At 34.0% G+C, this 21,884-nt stretch overlaps 1 protein-coding gene across 3 annotated transcripts in view; it reads left to right on the plus strand.

The window, feature by feature from the left end:
• The window catches only part of LOC136029951 (zinc finger protein 271-like), a 59,268-nt gene that overhangs the window by 13,599 nt on the left and 23,785 nt on the right, over window positions 1–21,884 (plus strand). The window contains exons 3-4 of one of the 3 annotated variants that reach the window (XM_065708501.1): window positions 11,782–11,925; window positions 15,681–15,830. The exons of 1 other annotated variant lie outside the window; for it this stretch is intronic. In XM_065708501.1, coding sequence (XP_065564573.1) covers window positions 11,782–11,925; window positions 15,681–15,830 — 294 coding nt within the window. The remainder of the gene's footprint in view (window positions 1–11,781; window positions 11,926–15,680; window positions 15,831–21,884) is intronic. One more of the 3 variants, XM_065708502.1, reaches the window with a different exon arrangement.

A 21,884-nucleotide genomic window follows, 5' to 3' on the forward strand; every position in this document is an offset into this window, starting at 1 on the left:
ATTTATTTTTTTTGGCTAAATGGCTTTCTCATAGTTTTGATCGAATGATTTTGAGAAAAAAAGGAGCGGAGAAGGAGGTCTGGTTACCCTCCGATAATTTGGTTAACTAAAAAGGCAACTAGAACTTCTTATTTTTTTACGAATTTTTTTATTAATAAAAATAAATTTTATTAGTTAAAGATTTACGTAACTTACAAATTAGCTTACGTAAGGAACTTCTGTATTCTCATATTTTTATTACATATATGAGGGGGTTCACCCCCTCGTCAGTACCTCGCTCTTCACGCTAAAGCTTAAATTTTGTCCCGATTTCTTAAGAATGACCCCTGAATCACAAAAGCCGTAGAATAAATAGTTGAAATTTCTAAAAATACTTTAACGTAAAGAGCGAGGTATTAGGAGGAGGTGAGCCCCTCATATGCGCAATAATTTCTGTTCCTTTTAAGTTTTAATGCTACTCCTTACTTTCAGTTGAAGAAACTTTGTCATATTTATTTTTTCATTGTTTTTTTAAATAATGCTAGAAAATCCTGCGCTCCCTTCATGGAAATTTTCTTCCCCCATGAAAAGTTCACCCAGCATATCCCTCTCTTCTCAACCCCTGCCCCCAACCAAATGAAAACGCCCCTGAAAACGTCTGTACACTTCCCAATAATCTTTAGTATATGTAAGCACTGGTCAGTGTTTGTAACTTGTAGCCCCTCCCACGGTGACTGTGGGGGAGTAAGTCGTCCCAAAAGACATAGTTATAAGGATTTTCGACTACGCTGAATAAAATTGCTATCTCCGAATTTTGTTCCGGTTACTTTGGGAAAATAATTAGCGTGGGACGGGGGCCTATTTGCCCTCCGATTTTTTGGTCACTTAAAAAGGGCACTGGAACTTTTCATTTCCGTTAGAATGAGCCCTTTTGCAACATTCTAGGACCACTGGGTTGATTCGATCACCCCTGAAACAAAAAACAAATAAACACGCATCTGTGATCTGCCTTCTGACAAAAAATACAAAATTCCATATTTTGGTAGATAGGAGCTTGAAACTTCTACAGTAGTGTTCTATGACTTTTAGGGTTGTTTGTCCCTATTTTCTAAAATAAAGCAAATTTTCTCAGGCTCGTAACTTTTGATGGGTAAGATTAAACTTGATGAAGCTTATGTATTTAAAATCAGCATTAAAATGCGATTCTTTTGATGTAGCTATTGGTATCAAAAATTCCATTTTTTAGAGTTTTGGTTACTGTTGAACTGGGTCGCTCTTTACTACAGTTCGTTACCGCGAACTGTTTGATAAAGTTGGAGGACAAGCAATATAAACAAAGGTATTTTATTTCAAATGACAATACAATTAAGCATGTAAATACAAAGAAGGATAGAATGTAAGGAAAATGAATTTTCCTGTTACCGGTACTAGACGATTAATCTTATAAGTACGGCTCTCGTATTGGAAGCCCCCGTGGAACTCTGGGATCAAAGCATCCATGAAGAATCCTTTTAGCATGGGAAAAATCTTATCGGTCCAAAAGCCTTGTATCGCGGTCTATCTTTTCAATGTAGAAGTCTTTCTTGGTAAAAATCATGAAAAAGCAAGTATCTAGCTGAGCACATTCAAGCTGACATTGTATTTGGTAAAAGTAGTCGTGACCTTGTTTGAGGTTGACCAGTCCATTCTTTCCAACTTCCATGCAACAGTCCGCCTAAGCCTCTTTTCGATTCTTTATCCACTCGCCTATCTCCAAATTTTTCGCAGTTTCGCAGTTGCATACCTCGCTTTGATTTAATTTTCCCCATGATTTCAGCTTTGTGTGCACAACTTTACGGAAGGCTCCTGACTATTTCTCATTTCTAGGTTTCTTCATTGCATTGAAATAATTTATGAAAATTTCACACTACTAACAAGCAGTTGATTATACCAGCTTGTCATTTTGGTCTCTAGGGGCTATTATCGGCGATCTGAAACGATTCTTTGTGGCAACCGACTTGTAAAAATTTCAGGTAGCTGAAAATATTCTAGGGGACTGTTAGTAAACAGGAAAATACATCGAAAAATGGTTCCAATCATCTTACAGGTTATTGTCTTCTGCTCGTGATAGTACCGATTTTGTTCTAAAAACAATATCCTTCATAGAGTACACTTGTGAAAAAGACCTAGACATTTTCTAAGATTTCTAAGCAATTAGAGGAAATAGAGCAAAATCCTTTCAAACATTTTGTAGCATCTTCAAGAAGCTATGGCCTGATATTAAAAGCGGCATCTTCCGCCAATGAATACTTGAGTACTTTTTAAATATAAATTTTCAATTTAACATGGGATTTTCGAGTTCCATCAGTTCACTTAATCACGGCCTTAACATGTCACATTTGAAATAAACAGCTGCATTGCTGTTGTTGACGGCTGTTTCACCAAGTTTGATGTTTTGTTTTATTATGTTAACATGTTATTATGTTGTGTTATGGGATGTTAAGTGTTAATGTTTTGAAATAAACAGCTGCATTGCTGTTGTTGACGGTTGTTTTACCAAGTGTGATGTTTTGTTTTATTATGTTAACATATTATTATGTTGTGCTATGTGATGATAAGTGTAATTGTTTTGAAATAAACAGCTGCATTGCTGTTTTTGACGGTTGTTTTACCAAATGTGATGTTCTGTGTTATAATATGAACATGTTATTATGTTGTGTTATGGGATATTAAAAGTGATTAACATAAAAAGAAACCTCATAGGTTTTCCCCACTGCGAAAGTGTTGTATTTTATTTCTTTATTTTTGAATGTTGAAATAAAAACTTGAACTTATTGTTTTGAAATAAAGAGCTGCATTGCTGTGGTTGACGGATGATTTACCAAGTGTGACGTTTTGTTTTATTATCTTATCATGTTATGATGATGCGTAATGTGATTTTAAGTGTAATTGTTTTGAAATATAAAGCTGCATTGCTGTTGTTGACGGTTGTTTCACCAAGTTTAATGTTTTGTTTTATTATGTTAACATGTTATTATGTTGTGTTATGTGATGTTAAGTGCTAATGTTTTGTAATAAATAGCTGCATTGCTGTTGTTGACGGTTGTTTTACCAAGTTTGATGTTTTGTTTTATTATGTTACCATCTTATTATGTTGTGTTATGTGATGTTAAGTGTTATTGTTTTGAAATAGACAGCTGCCTTGCTGCCGTTGACGATTGTTTACCAAGTCTGATGTATTGTGTTATTATGTGAACATGTTATAATGTTGTATTATGCAATATTAAGTGTTATTGTTTCGAAATAAGTTGCTGCATTGCTGTTGTTGACGGTTGATTTACCAAGTGTGATGTTTTGTTTTATTATTTTAACATGTTATTATGTTGTGTTATGTGATGTTAAGTGTTATTGTTTTGAAATAAACACATGAATTGCTGTTGTTGACGGTTTTTTTTTTACCAAGTGTGATGTTTTGTGTTATTATGTTAACATGTATTTAAGTTAACAAATAGACAGCTGCCTTGCTGCCGTTGACGATTGTTTACCAAGTCTGATGTATTGTGTTATTATGTGAACATGTTATAATGTTGTGTTATGCGATATTAAGTGTTATTGTTTCGAAATAAGTTGCTGCATTGCTGTTGTTGACGGTTGATTTACCAAGCTTGAGTGTTTTGTTTTATTATGTTAACATGTTATTATGTTGTGTTATGTGATGTTAAGTGTTATTGTTTTGAAATAAACACATGAATTGCTGTTGTTGACGGGTTTTTTTTTACCAAGTGTGATGTTTTGTGTTATTATGTTAAACATGTTATTATGTTGTGTTATGTGATGTTAAGTGTTATTATTTTGAAATAAACAGCTGCATTGCTGTCGTTGATGTTTGTTTTACCAAGTGTGATGTTTTTGTTATTATCTTAACATCTTATTATGTTGTGTTATGCGATATTAAGTGTTATTGTTTCGAAATAAGTTGCTGCATTGCTGTTGTTGACGGTTGTTTTACCAAGTTTGATGTTTTGTTTTATTATGTTACCATCTTATTATGTTGTGTTATGTGATGTTAAGTGTTATTGTTTTGAAATAGACAGCTGCCTTGCTGCCGTTGACGATTGTTTACCAAGTCTGATGTATTGTGTTATTATGTGAACATGTTATAATGCTGTGTTATGCGATATTAAGTGTTATTGTTTCGAAATAAGTTGCTGCATTGCTGTTGTTGACGGTTGATTTACCAAGTGTGATGTTTTGTTTTATTATGTTAACATGTTATTATGTTGTGTTATGTGATGTTAAGTGTTATTGTTTTGAAATAAACACATGAATTGCTGTTGTTGACGGGTTTTTTTTACCAAGTGTGATGTTTTGTATTATTATGTTAAACATGTTATTATGTTGTGTTATGTGATGTTAAGTGTTATTGTTTTGAAATAAACAGCTGCATTGCTATCGTTGACGTTTGTTTTACCAAGTTTGATTTTTTTTTTCTGTCCAATAAACTAAAAATCCTGGACATTTGTCAACTGCAGCTTAGCAATAGTTGTATGATTGATTTCAATTTATTATTTAGTTGTTTCATTATTATTGTTAAGTTCTTTTATTATTAAAATTTATTGTATTTTCTGATATTCATTCCAATGGTCAAATTTTAAATTCTTTCATTATTAAATTTTCAATCGTCATTATTCGGAATTTTTGTTATTTCCATGTTGAAGAGAAGGAAATGATTGAGGATTACTTTTTTTTACAACCTTGACCAAATTCAGCGCTGCTGTTTGAAAATAATCACCGAAAACTAGAAAATTTTCAAGTTCAAATCTGCGCCATTTCCTTTGTAAATCGATACCGATTTACCAAATCTGAGCCAAAGAAAGATACTTCTGTTCTTCGCTTCAGACTGGGTAACATTGCTACAGACCCTCGAGCCAAATGATAGTGCTTTCTATGTTTCTTTTTTTATTGGAAAAGTTACATAAACTGTTCATTAAAAGAGAGTAAGCAAATGTTAATAAGGTGATGTGCCGAAAGAGAAGGGCTAGTCGACTACCAATTCCACAAAGCACTTTCAAAACAAAAACTAAAATCACTCAATCATAATCTATATATATAAAAATAAGTTGTCTGTCTGTGGATCAGGTGACGTCATGTTTCTGTGTCGGCTGACGCCATGAAATTAGTTGTCAGGTGACGTCATGTTTCTGTGTCGGCTGACGTCATGAAATTAGTTGTCGTCATTTTTGCTTTGACGGTGACGTCATTCAAGTTATATAAGACATATGTTCACGTAGAAATCTATTAATGTTTAAGTTTACAATGACTGATGAAGATGCTCAAAGAGTCTATGCCAAAAAACTTGCTGCTGATAGTTCCTCGGCACGCTTTCTTTATTGTAAAACACATTAATTTGGTTAATAATATACCATTTAAAACACCAAAATGAACATGCTGGAGTAGTCACTCGGTGAGAGAGGGTGTCAGAACGGAGAATGAAGGTCCCAGGTTCAAATCCTGGTTAGGCTAAAAAAGGTAAAAATCTAAAAACTAAAAAAAAAAAACTGAAAAAACTAAAAAAGGCAAAAACTACAAAAAAAACTAAAAACTAATAAAAAAAAAATTAAGAATAAAAATAAAAAAAATAAAAAAGATAAAAACTAAAAAAAAAAGTAAAAAGAAAAAACGAAAAAAAACTAAAAAAGCTAAAAAAAGGTAAAAACCAATAAAAAACTGAAAAGAAAAAAAGGAATAAAACTAAAAAAAATTTCATCTAAAAAACTAAAAAAAAACTAAAAAAGGTAAAAACTAAAAGAACTAAAAAGAAAAAAAAACTGAAAAAAGGAAAAAAACTGAAAAATAAAGGAGAAAAAGAAAACTAAAAAAATATAAATAAAAATAAAAAAACTAAAAAGATAAAAACTTCAAAAAAAAAACTAAAAAGAAAAAAGAAAAAAACTAAAAAACCTAAAAAAAGGTCAAAACCAATAAAAAAAAACTAAAAGGGAAAAAATTAAAAATTTATTTCATCATATACCAATTCAAAAACGAATGTATACCGGGATGACGACCGGGACACAGGGAACATAAATGACACAACTACAACGGGGACGCCGGGGGGCACAGGGGGATATAAATGACGACCGGGACACCGGGACACAAGGAATATAAATGACGCCCGGGACACTCAAAGAGAAATCAGAGACTGGGACACCGGGACACAAATGACGACCGGGACACAGGGAATATAAATGACGACCGGGACACAGGGACATAACTACAAAGGGGACGCCGGGGTGCACAGGGGGATATATAAATGACGATGGCGACTCAGGGAATGGTCGATTAGCAATCACCATCAACAAAACTCAAGGGCAATCATTAGAATCATGAGGTATAGATCTGAATACGGATTGTTTTCCCATTGACCATTATATGTTGCATGTTCAAGAGTCGGTAAACCTGACAATCTATTTATATGCACAGACAATGGGACAGCAAAGAATGTTGTATATTCGCAAGTTTTACGTAGTTAAAAACATATATATATATATATATATATATATATATATATATATATATATATATATATATATATATATATATATATATATATACTAGCTGTTGGGGTGGCGCTTCGCGCCACCCCAACACCTAGTTGGTGGGGGCGCTTCGCGCCCCCCCCCCTCAAGCCCCCCCGCGCGCGTAAGTCGTTACGCGCCATATTAGTTACGCGCCATTGTAGTTGTGTCCCTATGTCCCACCTGTGAATATCTATATATATAAAAATAAGTTGTCTGTGGATGGATGGATGGATGGATGTGTGGATGGATGTGTCAGGTGACGTCACCTGAAAAAACTGGATTAGGTGACGTCAAAACTGAAAAAACTAAAAAAAGGCAAAAACTACAAAAAAAAACTAAAAACTAATAAAAAAAATAAAAAAGCTAAAAAACTAAAAAAACTATAAAGGTAAAAACCAATAAAAAACTAAAAAAAAAACTGAAAAAACTAAAAAAAGGCAAAAACTACAAAAAAAAACTAAAAACTAATAAAAAAAGTAAAAAAGCTAAAAAACTAAAAAAACTAAAAAAACTAAAAAAAGGTAAAAAACTAAAAAAAATAAAAAATAAAAAAAAACTAAAAAAAAGGAAAAAACTGAAAAATAAGCTAAAATAAAGGTAAAAACCAATAAAAAACTAAAAAAAAAAAAGGAAAAAACTAATAAATGACGACACTCAAAGAGAAAGCGACCAGGACAAAAGGAATGTTCGATTAGCAATCAACAAAGCACCGGGACACAGGGAGTATAAATGACGACCAGGACATAAGTAAAAAAAAAAAAACTATCTATATATATAAAAATAAGTTGTCTGTGGATCTGTGGATCGTGGATCAGGTGACGTCACCTGAAAAAACTGGATCAGGTGACGTCAAAACTGAAAAAACTAAAAAAAGGCAAAAACTACAAAAAAAACTAAAAACTAATAAAAAAAATAAAAAAGCTAAAAAACTAAAAAAACTAAAAAAAGGCAAAAACTACAAAAAAAACTAAAAACTAATAAAAAAGCTAAAAAACTAAAAAAACTAAAAAAAAGGCAAAAACTACAAAAAAACTAAAAACTAATAAAAAAAATAAAAAAGCTAAAAAACTAAAAAAACTAAAAAAAGGTAAAAAACTAAAAAATAAATAACGACCGGGACACAGGGACACAACTACAACGGGGACACCGGGGGAAACAGGGGGATATAAATGACGACCGGGACAAAAAACTAAAAAGAAATAAAAACTAAAAACTAATAAAAAAAACTAAAAAATCTAAAAATCTAAATAAGCTAAAAAAGAAAAAAAGGGAAAAAAATAAAGGAGAAAAACAAAACTAAAAAACGAATGTATATACAGACCGGGACACCGGGATACAAATGATGACCGGGACCCGGGACACAGGGAATATAAATGACGACCGGGACACAGGGACACAACTACAACGGGGACACCGGGGGAAACAGGGGGATAACCTGACAATCTATTTATATGCAAAGACAATGGGACAGCAAAGAATGTTGTATATTCGCAAGTTTATATAACATAGGGACACAACTACAATGGCGCGTAACTATTATGGCGCGTAACGACTTACGCGCGCGGGGGGGCTTGGGGGGGGCGCGAAGCGCCCCCACCAACTAGGTGTTGGGGTGGCGCGAAGCGCCACGGAAGCGCCCCCACCAACTAGGTGTTGGGGTGGCGCGAAGCGCCACCCCAACAGCTAGTACTTCATAGACAAATTAATGAATGTAATTAATAATTATATTACTTTTTTCGCCCTGCTGTGTCTCCAGTAAAAATCGAAATAGCTATATTATATCAATACCTATTTCTCCAAGCCTTTGTGCAGTTTTGTTTGATGATAACTACTAGGTGTCATAAAATATGCTAGTAAAATATGTAAAATGTTGGTAAAAGACCAATTTTACGGGGCTCCGTAGAATTACGGTAAAACACATAAAATACCCAATTTTTCTCTGACCACTTTTACTTACAGAAAGTGATGTATAGCTCTTTTCAAACAGTTCGTTGTAACGAACTGTAGTAAGGAGTGACCCGGCTCAGTAGTAAACAAAACTAAAAAAAAAAAGAATTTTGATACCAATAGCTACATCAAAAGAATTCCATTTTAATGCTGATTTTAAATATATAATAGGGGGAAACACCCCCTTAAAGTCATAAGATCTTAACGAAAATCACGCCATCAGATTCAGCGTATCAGAGAACCTTATTGTAGAAGTTTCAAGCCCCTATCTACAAAAATGTGGAATTTCGCATTTTTGCCTAAAGACAAATCACGGATGCGTGTTTATTTGTTTTTTTGTTTGTTTGTTTTTTCCCAGGGGTGATCATATTATTTAAAAAAAAAAAAACAATGAAAAAATAAATATGAAAAGTTTTTTCTACTGAAAGTGAGAAGCAGCATTAAAACTTAAAACGAACAGAAATTATTACGCATATGAGGAGTTTACCTCCTCTTAATACCTCGCTCTTTACGCTAAAGTATTTTTGGTGATTTCAACTATTTATTCTACGGGCTTTGTGATTCAGGAGCCATTCTTAAGGAATTGGAACAAAATTTAAGCTTCAATGTAAAGAGCGAGGGGTGAGCCCCCTCATATACGCAATTATAACATACGAACATAGAAGTTCGCTACGTAATTTAATTCGCAAGTTGCGTATATTTTTTACTTATGAAAACGTTCGTAAAAAATTGTAAGTTATAGTTGCCTTTTTAAGTAATCAAAAAATCGGAGGGCAGCTAGGCCTCCTCTCTCGCTCCTTTTTTCTCAAAATCTTCCAATTAAAACTATGAAAAAGCCATCTAGCCCAAAAAAAAATAATATGCAAATTTCGTTTTAATTATTAATGTGGTGGAGAGCCGAGATCAAAACATGCATTAATTCAAAAACGTCCAGAAATTAAAATTAAAAAAAAATTAAATGAAAGTTAGGAGCGACATTAAAATTTAAAACGAACAGAAATATTCCGTATATGAAAAGGGCTTTCCTCCTCCTAGCCCCGCTCTTTACGCTAATTTTTTTTACTGTTTTAAAAATAGAGTTAAGAGAAAGAGTCAAACTTTGGCGTAAAGAGCGGGGCGTTGAGGAGGAAAAGCCCCTTTCATATACGGAGTAATTTCTGTTCGTTTTAAGTTTTGATGTCGCTCCTTACTTTCATTTAAAAAAACTTGTTTTTTTTTTGGTTTAATATTAGATGGGCCCAAGACTCCTCCACAATTTAACCAGAACCTTTTTAACAAAAACAAAAAACAATGATTTTGCACCTAATTTGAACTGGACTTGCAAAATAAATTTCACTCTTTATTCAATCCTTTTTTTTATGATTGAGAAAACAAGTTGGGCAGGCTACTCTTTCAACACCTTTTTTCCTTCTATACCATCTTTATAGAAGAAAGGTAGATGAACTTTGTTTGAACCAAAACTAACTAGATTTTCATTCTATATAAATGAAGTACAAAATTCCATATTTTTGTAGATAGGAGCTTGAAACTTCTACAGTAGGGTTCTCTGATACGCTGAATCTGATGACGCAATTTTTGCTAAGATTCTATGACTTTTAGGGGGTGTTTCTCCCTATTTTCTAAAAATAACACAAATTTTCTCAGGCTCATAACTTTTGATGGGTAAGACTAAACTTGATGAAACTTATATATTTTAAATCAGCGTTAAAATTCGATTCTTTTGATGTAACTATTGGTATCAAAATTCCATTTTTTAGTGTTTCGGTTACTATTGAGCCGGGTCGCTCCTTACTACAGTTCGTTACCTCGAACTGTTGGAAAGGTGGAAGCTGCCTACCTTTGTCAAAAATCAAGAGTTAGGTTCGAGGGAGTCTGTAGGGGCTATGGGCCCACTAAGCTTCTCTAACCATAGAGATTGAAAATCTTTGTGTAATTCCCCTTCTAACAAGGTGTACTTTTGTGCGAAAATCTCTTAGTGAGAGCTGTTTGAGGGCGTTATAGCAACCCAATTTGACGTTCATAATGTACAGATGTATATCCTTCCATAATTGTGCTTAAAAAATGGTGGGCTATACCTGCTTTTCTGCTAAAAATGTGGAATTTATGTCTCTTAATGATTTGGATTGTATATCCTTGGATGATTCTGCTTTTAATATGACACGCCTACCCTTTCTTACTGCTCGAAATCGAAAACCTGCTCTAAGTGCAAAACTGATATCATGCACGTCGATCGGCTCATCCAGGTTTAATGGTCTATGTTTTAAAGAGTATTTTCCTTGGTTGAAAACCGATTAGCAGGGTTTCTAATATCCCTACCAAGAAAGGAGCAACACATTTTATCCTATTCTGAATATTACTATAAAAATATCACTACTGAACCATATAAATTCCAGATGCCAGGTTTGGGAGATGGCACTAGATTCTGAAGCAAGTTCAAGTTAAGTATGAACTAACAAAGGAGCAACTTTGAATATGTACTGACAGGCTCAATCAACATCACCTATAGCAACGATCAGTAATAGTGGGTGGCAGCAGTTCTGGAAGAGTGGATACCGCTCATTTTTTTTATCTCTATTTCCCCCTATTTTTTTGCTTCTTTAACCCAAAGTTTTGTCATTCGGGTCTCGAAACAGTTTCCTGCATTCTCGCCTTTTGAATGAATCTATCCATTTAACAGCTGAAAAATGGCTTAAAGAAATGACAGTCTTGTAGCAAATTATCACATATTACTCTTCAAAATAGACTATAAGACTCCACTTCATCTAAAAAAATGTTGGCTGATGAAAAAGGACAAGCAGAACTGTTCACTTTGGCCCCAGTTGAGAAGTATGCACTGGTTTCCAAATTTTAACAATATATTTATATTCTACTCTCTAGGGTATTCTCCTTTTGTTTGTAAATTTCACCGTTTTCTATTGTATATTTTCTGTTTCCTCTGTTTTTTGTTGTCGTTATTTTTTTTTTTTTGGGGGGGGGGTATTTTGTAACTTAGTGAATTGTCTATTTTATTTGTGGTTTTCTGTCTTTGTGTTGTTAGGCCCCCAACGAGCTAAACTTCTTTGACCAAAATAACCCTGTATTTTTTTATTATGAATAAATTTATTGATTGGTTTGTTCGGCTGGAGGTCCACACTTTTCTGAAACTGCGGACGCTCAACCTTTAACACCTCCTCTTAGTGTACCTAAATTTTGATCTAGGGGGGAAAATAGGGCAAATTTAGTGTCGATCGCATCCTATTTGCTGTTAATTTGTTTCTAATTTTACGGAAAATTCTTTCAAAAACGGTTTTTCTTTCAGAAATTGAGGATGAGCTTATTGGTACAGAAAACTCAAGTTTTCTGAAAAACCATTATGATGCTCCTACGGAGAGTCTCTCCTCCACTTCAGTACAGCCTAAACTTGAGTTTGAGTTTATTCCGCTTGAGTCGAGTTGTATGAAAGGTACTGTATGTATAGGAACAATATTAGTGGTGTCCAGACACCAATCTCTACTGTGCTATTAAGTATCTTTCTTAATTCGAATGTAACACTGCTCAAAGGGAGGGAAGGGTGGTTATATATTTATTTGTTGTTGTTGTTTTTTTTTTCAGGGTTGGACATCTCAAAGCTTCGAACATTTAAATATGTTTTCCGTTTAAATGTGTTTTGCAACATTTAAAATGTGTTTTAAATTGAATCCCAAAAAGGGTCTTACTCTCTACATATTAAATGTTATATACATAGTACAGCAATAGAAGCTTAATGGCATTTACTGTGTTGTTGTATGATATTGCCTAATTCTGTGTTGATGTGTGTTTGATTTATTTGAACGAGTTACTAGGAATTATAAACATACTACAATCGTCATTTATATCCCCCTATGCCCCCCGGCGTCCCCATTGTAGTTGTGTCCCTGTGTCCCGGTCGTCATTTATATTCCCTGTGTCCCGGTCGTCATTTGTATCCCGGTGTCCCGGTCTGTATATACATTCGTTTTTTAGTTTTGTTTTTCTCCTTTATTTTTTTCCTTTTTTCTTTTTTCAGACGTCATATGCGGACAAACACGACGTCACTCGACAGACAGACAGACAGACATAACCCACAAACAACTTATTTTTATATATATTTATTCATATTTTTTTAGTTTTCTTTTTCTCTTTTATTTTTCAGTTTTTTCCTTTTTTTTAGTTTTTTTCTTTTTTAGTTTTTAGTTTTTTTTAGTTTTTTACCTTTTTTTAGTTTTTTTTAGTTTTTTTGGTTTTTTAGCTTTTTTAGTTTTTTTATTAGTTTTTATTTTTTTTGTAGTTTTTGCCTTTTTTTATTTTTTTCAGTTTTTTTTTAGTTATTAGATTTTTACCTTTTTTTAGTTTTTTTTAGTTTTTTAGCTTTTTTAGTTTTTTTTTCTTTTTAGTTTTTTTTGTAGTTTTTACCTTTTTTAGTTTTTTTCTTCTTTTGTATTAGTGTGAAATAATTCAGACGTCATATGCGGACAAACATGACGTCACCTGATCCACACACAGATCCACACACAGACAACTTATTTTTATATATATAGATTATATACATAGTACAGCAATAGCAGCTTAATGGCATTTACTGTGTTGTTGTATGATATTGCCTAATTCTATGTTGATGTGTGTTTGATTTATTTGAACGAGTTACTAGGAATTATAAACATACTACAAACCTCGAATAATAGGTTAAATCTGTTAGTTAAAATTTCCTATTGTATTTTATTTTATTATATTGCATTTTTTAGGATATAAAAAGTTACATTTTATTTTCTAAATCGTTTAGCCTGTAGTTTTAATTAGTTTTAAAGTTTGTTTTCCAAAAAAAGTCTTCAATAGACAAGAAAAATGATAGTGAAACGTTAAACGAGAAGAAATAAATTCATTTAAAAAGGCAGCCTTAAACGAACAGAAATATTATGAATAGATAAATAAAATCCATTACAGACAGAAATTATTATGAATCAATCAATAGAACCTAAAATGAAAAGAAATTACCACAAATATGGCTTCCACCCCTCAAAAGGCTACACTCAAAAGACTAGAATGCTGTGGTAAAATATACTGTCTTTAAATAGATATTAAATAAAAAAAACAAGTTTTTTGAAATGAAAGTAAGGAGCGACATTAAAAGTTAAAACGAACAGAAATTACTCCGTATATAAAAGGGGCTTTTCCTCCTCGACACCCCGCTTTTTACGCTGAAGTCTTTTATTGTTTTAAAAAGTAGAGTTGCGAGAAAGAATCAAACTTCAGCTTAAGGAGCGGGGTGTCGAGGAGGAAAAGCCCCTTTTATATACGGAGTAATTTCTGTTCGTTTTAAGTTTTAATGTCGCTCCTTACTTTTAAACAAATGCATTCAAAAGAAAAAAACATAAATGTAAATTTGTTAGATGTCTGACTAACAAGATTTTTTTGATTTTTCAAAAAGCTAATCCATAAGATGTATTTCTTATTTGAGTTGTATTTTTTTGAACGTTTTATTTCAAAAAAAAAATTGGTTTTGTATCCAGTAAAGTGGTTACAGACCCTCCAATTTTAAAGAGGTTTGGAAGGTTGTAGTGCTGTTTTTGTCGTAATTTCAGGTTGTTTTAGTTTGACTTGATTGTTTATTTTAGTTATTGTTCAACTTCTGGTTATGTTAGATATGTATTTTCTCACAATTTTTACCTTTTTTTTATACTTGACAATAGTTTTCCTTAGCTTCACTCAAAGGCTGACAATTCAACCTCAATGCTTGACTATCTTCCTCAATTTTGCATGCCAATTTTTTTTAACTCTACTACTAAAACAATAATAAAAATAACAATACTAACTTGTTCTTGTTGAACTTCGAAGACATAATTGATATGCTTAAGATTCGGAGGATATCCCTGCGATATCCCAAGTTACGGACTTGGATAACTATTGATTGAATATTTGATTTGCTAGTCTCATTAGGGCCTTTATTTAAGGCGTCTCTAGTTAGATTAGGCATTTTATGACGAATCCTGTTTTGGTTGCGCTAAGAATTAAGACTGCTAAAAACATTAATTTGGGATTCTTAAGGAAATATATAACATGAGTCAGAACTATAGTCCCTTTTAAATATATATATATATATATATATTTAGCTAAAGTGTCAGTTCTTCAAAAGCCTAATTCATGCCTTTAGACACTTTTTAGATGTTTCTCTTCATTTGGGTAAAAATCTAGCAGGCTCACTAGTAGGTGCTCTATTATTCTTATGTTGTTGGTACCATAGTAGAAAAGCATGCAAACCTTTAAATTCATTGCTAGGGATGAGCAAAGGTGTGACTACCTTTACATGCTAGTGAGAGAAGCTCTTATGTTTTGTACAATACCACTGGTAGTCACTGGTAGAAAATATAGGTATTTTAAGAAGTGGGCTTAGCAAACCCAATGAAAGTAAACTTTACTGTTGATATTGTATTAGATTCAAATTTTTTTGTTAGTAAAAAGGGAAGAAATTCAGTAATCTTCTGGCAATCTTCTATCTTCTGGCAATAATACCTTTGTTCAAATGATTGTTAGGAAGTCTTTCGTCTTTTTTGCACAATTTGTTTGTTTTTTTATATTAGATGTTATAGTCGATCTTCTACTTTGCAAGATCTATAGCGTGCATAAACATCCAACAATAAATGAGATTAGTGACAAAAGCATGTGTAAAAAAAAAAATGGTTTTAGTTGTTAACTTTCCGAACAAAGTTAGACGAGATTTTCAAACAAAGATTTTGAAGAAGAAAATGGTGCCACCTGCCATTTGTCTCTAAATCCGTGAATCCCAACGGGGAGATCGGGCCCCATTAGTGAGGCCTGACAATGTTTTGGTGGGTTTTGTGCAGTACGTGTATCCTTCAGCTGGTCATACTCTCAAGTCTTAATTTGAAAAAAAAAATCATGTGAACGACGTCATAATCATATGCATTTAAAGAACAAAAAATATATATGATAGTGTTGGAACGACGTCATACATTGTATAAAAGGTAGTGTATTTTGGCAAAGATTTAGTATAATTTGTATATTATACTAAAAAAATAGTATAAAATATGCCTCAGAAAAAAAATATCAAGTTAATGGTGTATTCATCAAGTTAATGTCGCGTTCATCAGTTCCATTCCATATTCATATGCAAATATCCATTGGGGTCCTGATACTGTTTCTTTTATTCTCTTAAAATTTAATTACAAGTTTTTTTTCTTTCAGAAATTAAGGATGAGTTATTTGTTGTGGAAGATTCAAATATACTATTGAACCAAAAAGATAATTCTACCGAGACCCTCTATTCCTGTTCTGAACAATCTTCAATTGAGCTTGAGTTTTTCCAAGTGAAGTCGACTTCTGATGGTAACAAAGGTATGTATAGGTATATAATATAGTATGTATACGTAATAAAGGTATGTGTAGGTATGTAATATTGTATATATAGGTAATAAAGGTATGTAATATGGTAAGTATAAGTATGTAATATGGTATGTATAGCATGTATATGTAATAAAGGTATGTATAGGTTTGTAATATGGTATTTATAGCATGTGTTGGTAATGAAGGTATGTAATATGGTATGTATAGTTTGTATTGGTAATAAAGGTATGTAATTAAGCTGATTTTTTTATCTGTTTATTTATTTATAAAGTTGTATTTTGTTCTTGAGCTTTGTTTGTAGGCTGTTTTCTGTGTTGCTATGGGCCGCAGGCTTTTTGCAATAAATCATCTATCTAAAGACATGTAAAGGTAAACATTACGGATGCCCCAGAATCAAAGATATTGATTGTGTTTCAGCACGGTTTGGTAACCTAAGACAAATTCCTACTACAGAGTAAAATCAAGACCTATAATTGATCTGGTCAACAGTAATGTTTTGCTGTTGCGTCTTTTTATGAGAATGCAAGGGGTTGGTATGAATTTTTTGTCATTATTTATATGAAAACTCAATAAAAGGCCTTTCTTCACATTTTATAGAAAAGCAAGTTTATCTTCGATAAGGATACAAAAAAGGCATTTTTAAAATATATGGGAGTGGATGCAGTGGGAGTGGATTTATTTCGCTTAACCGGTCAACCTGAAAATCGCGCCCCAAAACCGAAAAATGGTATGAGTCAGCACTTTGTTTAGTCCAGATACTTGGACATTTGACCCTTCATTTGTCTATTAGATACTGGTCATGTTGCTATTGGTCATTTAGCTTAATTATTTACCTACTTTTGTCATTTAACCTCTCATTTGAAAAGTGCATGTCTAAACATTTTTTGCAACGGTTGTAATATGTCAAACAGTTCGTGGTAACTAACTGTGTGTAAGTGTAACATCGAACTAAAAGGAGCCGAAACTCCAAAAAAGGTAGCTTTTACAACAGTTAACACATCAAAAGTTTCGGCTTTCATGTATATTCCAAATTCAAAAAAGCTAAGTTTAAAGTTGATCATCCAAAGTTATGAGCTTGGAAAATTGTTGCTATTTTTGGATAAAAGAGGAAAGGCCAAAAAAATGCCACACAATTGATCTTGATGAAAGGCGCCTAATCGAATTTAATATATCAAATAATACTACTGTATAGGTTTCAAGCACCTATTATTAAGAGAACTCTTTATTTCCGTTTGTGTGAGCTCTTTTCTGGTATTCTAAGACTACTTCTCATTACTTTAGGAATTCAGCAGTACTACTCCTAATTACTTACTGCAGTACCAATCCGCCCTAGGCCAACGTAGCTGCGCACGCTCCTTCTGAATTCTAATGTGTTCAAAGCTTTTCTCTTTATATTTTCCAAGAAGTCTCAGTTCCCTTTCAAGCCTTTCTTGCCGCATCTTTTCACTCTATTCAGGGTAGAACTCCTTTTCTTTTCGTCCTAGATGGTTGGCCAAAATTGACGATATAGACGGTAGTCTTTCATCCGCAGAACGTGTCTCAACCTTTCTCTCATAGCCCTAGAGAGTTGAAAAAACTAATTTTTCGTACAGCTTATTGCTTCAAATGCGCTGAGTCAGCCGGTTACCTGAATGAATCCTAGACAGTCCCTGTGGAAAACTTCAAGCAAATCATCCTCTGTCTTTCATCTTCTGTCTTTCGATCCTCTGTCTTTCGAAGCGCCGACGTTTCAGAACTAGAAAGCTCAACTGTCATCTCCGTAAAAAAATGCGTAAAAGACTAGCGCAAAATCAAAATTTCAATTATACCTGGCGCCGCGAATTTAGAAAGAAATAGCTAACCCCTGTCATAGCTGTAGCTTCCGATATTTTACTCTTGGCTTGCAGATTGTAACTGTTAAGAAATTATAGGCATTGGCTATTGTACTTTTAGCATCTTCATTGCATCCACCATCATTGCTAATATCGCTACCCAAGTAAGGGTAGTTATCTATTAGATTGGTTTTCTTGTTACCCAACATTTTTTCATCTGCATTTATTCGCTGTCCAAGTGACTCAGTCTTCTTAAGAGTAATTTTCGAACCTATTCTTGCAAACTGAACCCTCAAAACCTTCAAAAACACCGTTCTTCTGAAAAACGTAGCTAACCCTTGTGAAAGAAAGATATCCTTTGCTGGATTTCAGCAAAGGAGCTGCAAAGTGCAGAAAAGCTGCATCTCTGGATTGTTCCTCACCTTCAGTGAAGATAATTCAGACTAGAGAGTTTTATACATGCTAATAGTAATAGGAATAGAGCCGTCACATTTCATCCCTTTTTTTGCGGCAAGTTTATGCGTCATAGGTTTATGGTTCAACAGCTGCAACAGCTACAAGTCTTCCTTGTCTTCCTTTTCTCTCTCTTTTTTTTATAATGTGTTTGTGCTGTTGCATTGGTGATTTCTCTTTTCATTATATCTTGAGTCTTGAAAAACGCATCCGTTATTTTGAAAGGAAACCTTTTTGAGCCAACCAGTGGAATAACATTTCTACTAGGAAATTCACATCATCAGCATAATCTAAGTATTAGAGTTTTACTTTCCTTCTATTTTTTTGTTTATAAGGTTGAAAAAAGTTCTAATAAAACATAGTTTTAATAAAATTAAGCTATACTTTTTTTTCCTCTAAGACGAATTTCATAAAAAAAAAATATAAACTGCGAAAAACTGCAACCTTGCTTAACCCTGATTCAACCCTAAACCAGCTACAAACCCCATTCCCCTTTTTTCACCGCGGTAATGCTGTTTTCGTGCATTGTACGAAAAGTTTTACTTTCCCTCTAATTTTTTTTTTAAATAAAGTTGACAAAAGTTTTAATAAGATATGGGTTTAATGTTTTTTCCTCTAAGACGAATTAAAAAAAAAAAACATAAACTGCGAAAGAACGCAACCTTGCTTAATCCCTGAGTCAACCCTATACCAGCTACTAACCCCATTCTCTTTTTTCACCACGGCAATGCTGTTTTCGTGCATTGTACTAATCAACTTGATATATTTGTCTCATTTACCATACTAGGATATGACCTTCATTGAAGCTCATCTATCGGCTGAGCAACTCGATTGCTCATAGTCTATAAAAAGGGAGGGTTCTGGTGGCACTGTTCAGTTATCTAAGAGGGAAAATTTGGCTTATGCATCTTCTCCTTCCTAAAACTACTCTGTTTTCTCTTAAAAAATTTTCTACATCATCTCAAAGTTAACTTGCCTGGTACTGTAGGACACCTTTGTGGGAGGATCCTCTTTAGGAGGAAAACTGCGAAAGGGCCCATGATCAGGAACCGGACAATGACCCCTGCAAGTTGATGGAGAGGAGTGGTTCACCATCGTCCACTAATCAGTCAAGAAACCTCTTTTAACCTATTGATGGATTTAAAAAGGGGATTAATTCTGAAAGCTACTGCTATAATATACGTCAGAAAAGCTTCTTTCATGTTTTATTAGACCTAAAATACACAACGTGAATACCAATACTGTTACTACTAATACTACTACTGCTATCACTAATACTACTCCTATTGCTTCTAATATTAGTTCTACTATGGTATAGGGTAAACCATAGTAGAAGTAATAGTGTAGGATATATGCTAGAAAAGGGTATAAAGCAGAAAACTTTGCAGAAAGTTTGTTGCTTCGAAACTAAATCAAAAGCCATTATAGGTATGCTGGTTGTCAATTGACATCTCAGCAATATCAGAGGCAACGCTTTAGCGTAGCATTTAGTAATAGCCGTAAGGCTCCGATGTTGTTTTTTTTTATTTCGTTTTTTTTCCAGAGGCACTGTATTGAAGGAGTGGTCGTATAAACTTGGGAGGGGCTCATTCGATTGGAAATTAAAAGTTATGGTGTCCTTTTAGGAGCCAAAAGTGATTGGAGTGCACCTATTTCCCCCACACCTTTTTTTCCCTAAATGTATCCGATACAAATTTGAGATAGTCATTTTGTTCAAAATATTTCAAAGATCAGATAAAAAAAAAAACTTAGGAGTCAATAAAAACCCTCCAGGGCCCGGGAGTAATTGCTATAAGTTATGCCCAGGGTGCATAGATGGTTTTATGGAAGGAATGATCGTATAAACTTCAGAGTAGGCTCATTCGATCGAAAATAGGAAATTCTGGTGCACTTTTTTAGAGTCAAAGTGATTGGAAGGCAACAAGCCCCCCCCCCTCCAAGACCCTTATTTTCCCAAATGTATCTGATTAAAATTTTGGGATAACCTTTTTTTTCAAAATAGTTCACAAATGAAAAAAAAACTCTGGGGTCAACACAAACCCCCAGAGCCTGGGGCAAATATTGTAAGTTATGCCCTTGAGGCATAGAAGGCTTTTGTGCAAGGGGTGGTTGCATAAACTTCAGAGAGGGCTCATTTTATTAGAAACTGAAAGTTGTAGTTCCCTTTTTAAGAGTCAAATCTGACCAGAGGGCAACTACCCTCCCCCCTCCACACATATATACCCTCTTTTTTCCAGATGCATTCGATCAACAATTTGAGATAGGCGTTTTGTTTATATTGTCCAAAGATCAAATAACAAAAACTTCGGGTTCAATATACCCTCCCCCCCCCCCCCGAGCCCGAGAGAAGGGTTGTAACTTACAACCCCAGCGCATTTGAGGTTTTAATGGAAGAGGTAGTCATAGAAACTTTGAAGGGAACTCAAATGATTCGAAATTGAAAGTTCTAGGTCTTTTTTAAAATCAAAAGTGATCGGATGGCAACTTCCCCCCCCCCCCTCTCCACCAGCCCTTTTTTCCCCAAATACGCATTTTTAGAATACACCTAGAAGCATATAACAAAAACTCCGTGGTTTACGCAACACTCCACCCGGGGAAAAGTCTTATAAATTGTGCCCCAGGGCATAGAAGGTTTTGTGGAACGAGTGCTCGTATAAATTTCGGAGGAGGCTCATTCGATTGGAAATCGAAAGATCTAGTGTTCTTTTAAAGTCAAAAGAGACCAGAGGGTGACTAGCACCCCCCCCCCCTTCTTTTACCAAAATCTGTCTGATCTAATTTTTTAGATAGCCATTTTGTTAAAATAAGTTCAAATAACAAAAACCTCGAGGTCAACAAAGTCCCCCAGAGCCTATGTGCAAGTTCCAATAATGTAAGCCGTTCCTGAGATATTGTTGTCAAATATTTTTACACTCTACATACTTTTTGTTAGGATTAATTTAGTTCAACATCCATCTAAACATTGCTCAAAAACTTCAACATAATAGCCCCAGCTTCAGTAGTAGCAATAATTGTAGTAGCATTAGTAGCAGTATGTGCATAGCATCTTTTTTTCAACATCTCCCTCAACACACGGTGAAAATTTCAACTTAGTTCCATGAGCCATCCTTGAGCCATTGCTTTTACGTCCTCTTGACAACCTGTATAGGCATAGTGTGTTTTCATTTAGTTGAACACTGTTTCAAAATTCCCCATAATTTTCGCCTTAGTACCCGCAGATTTAGGAGCAGTATTAGTAGTGCAAGTAGTAATAAGGAGTCGTATTAGTAGAAGTAACAGTAGAATTAGTAGTAGTAGGCTTAGCTTTAGTCGTAATAGTAGTAGTCGTAGCAAGATTCAATTATTGCCCTTTGATTAGTTCAACATCCCCCACATCAAGCCTTGTAAGTTTTAACTTCACACACCAAGCCGTTCCTAAGATATTGCTTATACGCACATTTGACAACCTGCGTGGAGACTTCGTGTAGTGATTCTGTTCAACTTCCCTCCTCAATGTTCCCTGAAGGTTTCACTTCACATTCTTAACCACTGTTGTAATAGTAGTCACAGCAGTAGTAGGAGCACTATGTGTAGAACTAGTAGTAGTATTGACAGTAATAACACTAATACTTGTAGCAGCTGTGGTATTACAACATTTTCTTTTGGTCAGTTCAGCATCTCTCTCGTCAAGCTCGGGAAGTTTCGTCTTAATAGAATTAGCTATTTCTATAATATTGCCGATGTGTACTTTCAATAAGCTGTATGATCAGTTTGATTTAATTTAGGTCAATTTCACTGAACT

The sequence above is a fragment of the Artemia franciscana genome, chromosome 8 (assembly GCF_032884065.1).
Source record: "Artemia franciscana chromosome 8, ASM3288406v1, whole genome shotgun sequence".
NCBI classification, from domain to species: Eukaryota; Metazoa; Arthropoda; class Branchiopoda; order Anostraca; family Artemiidae; genus Artemia; species Artemia franciscana.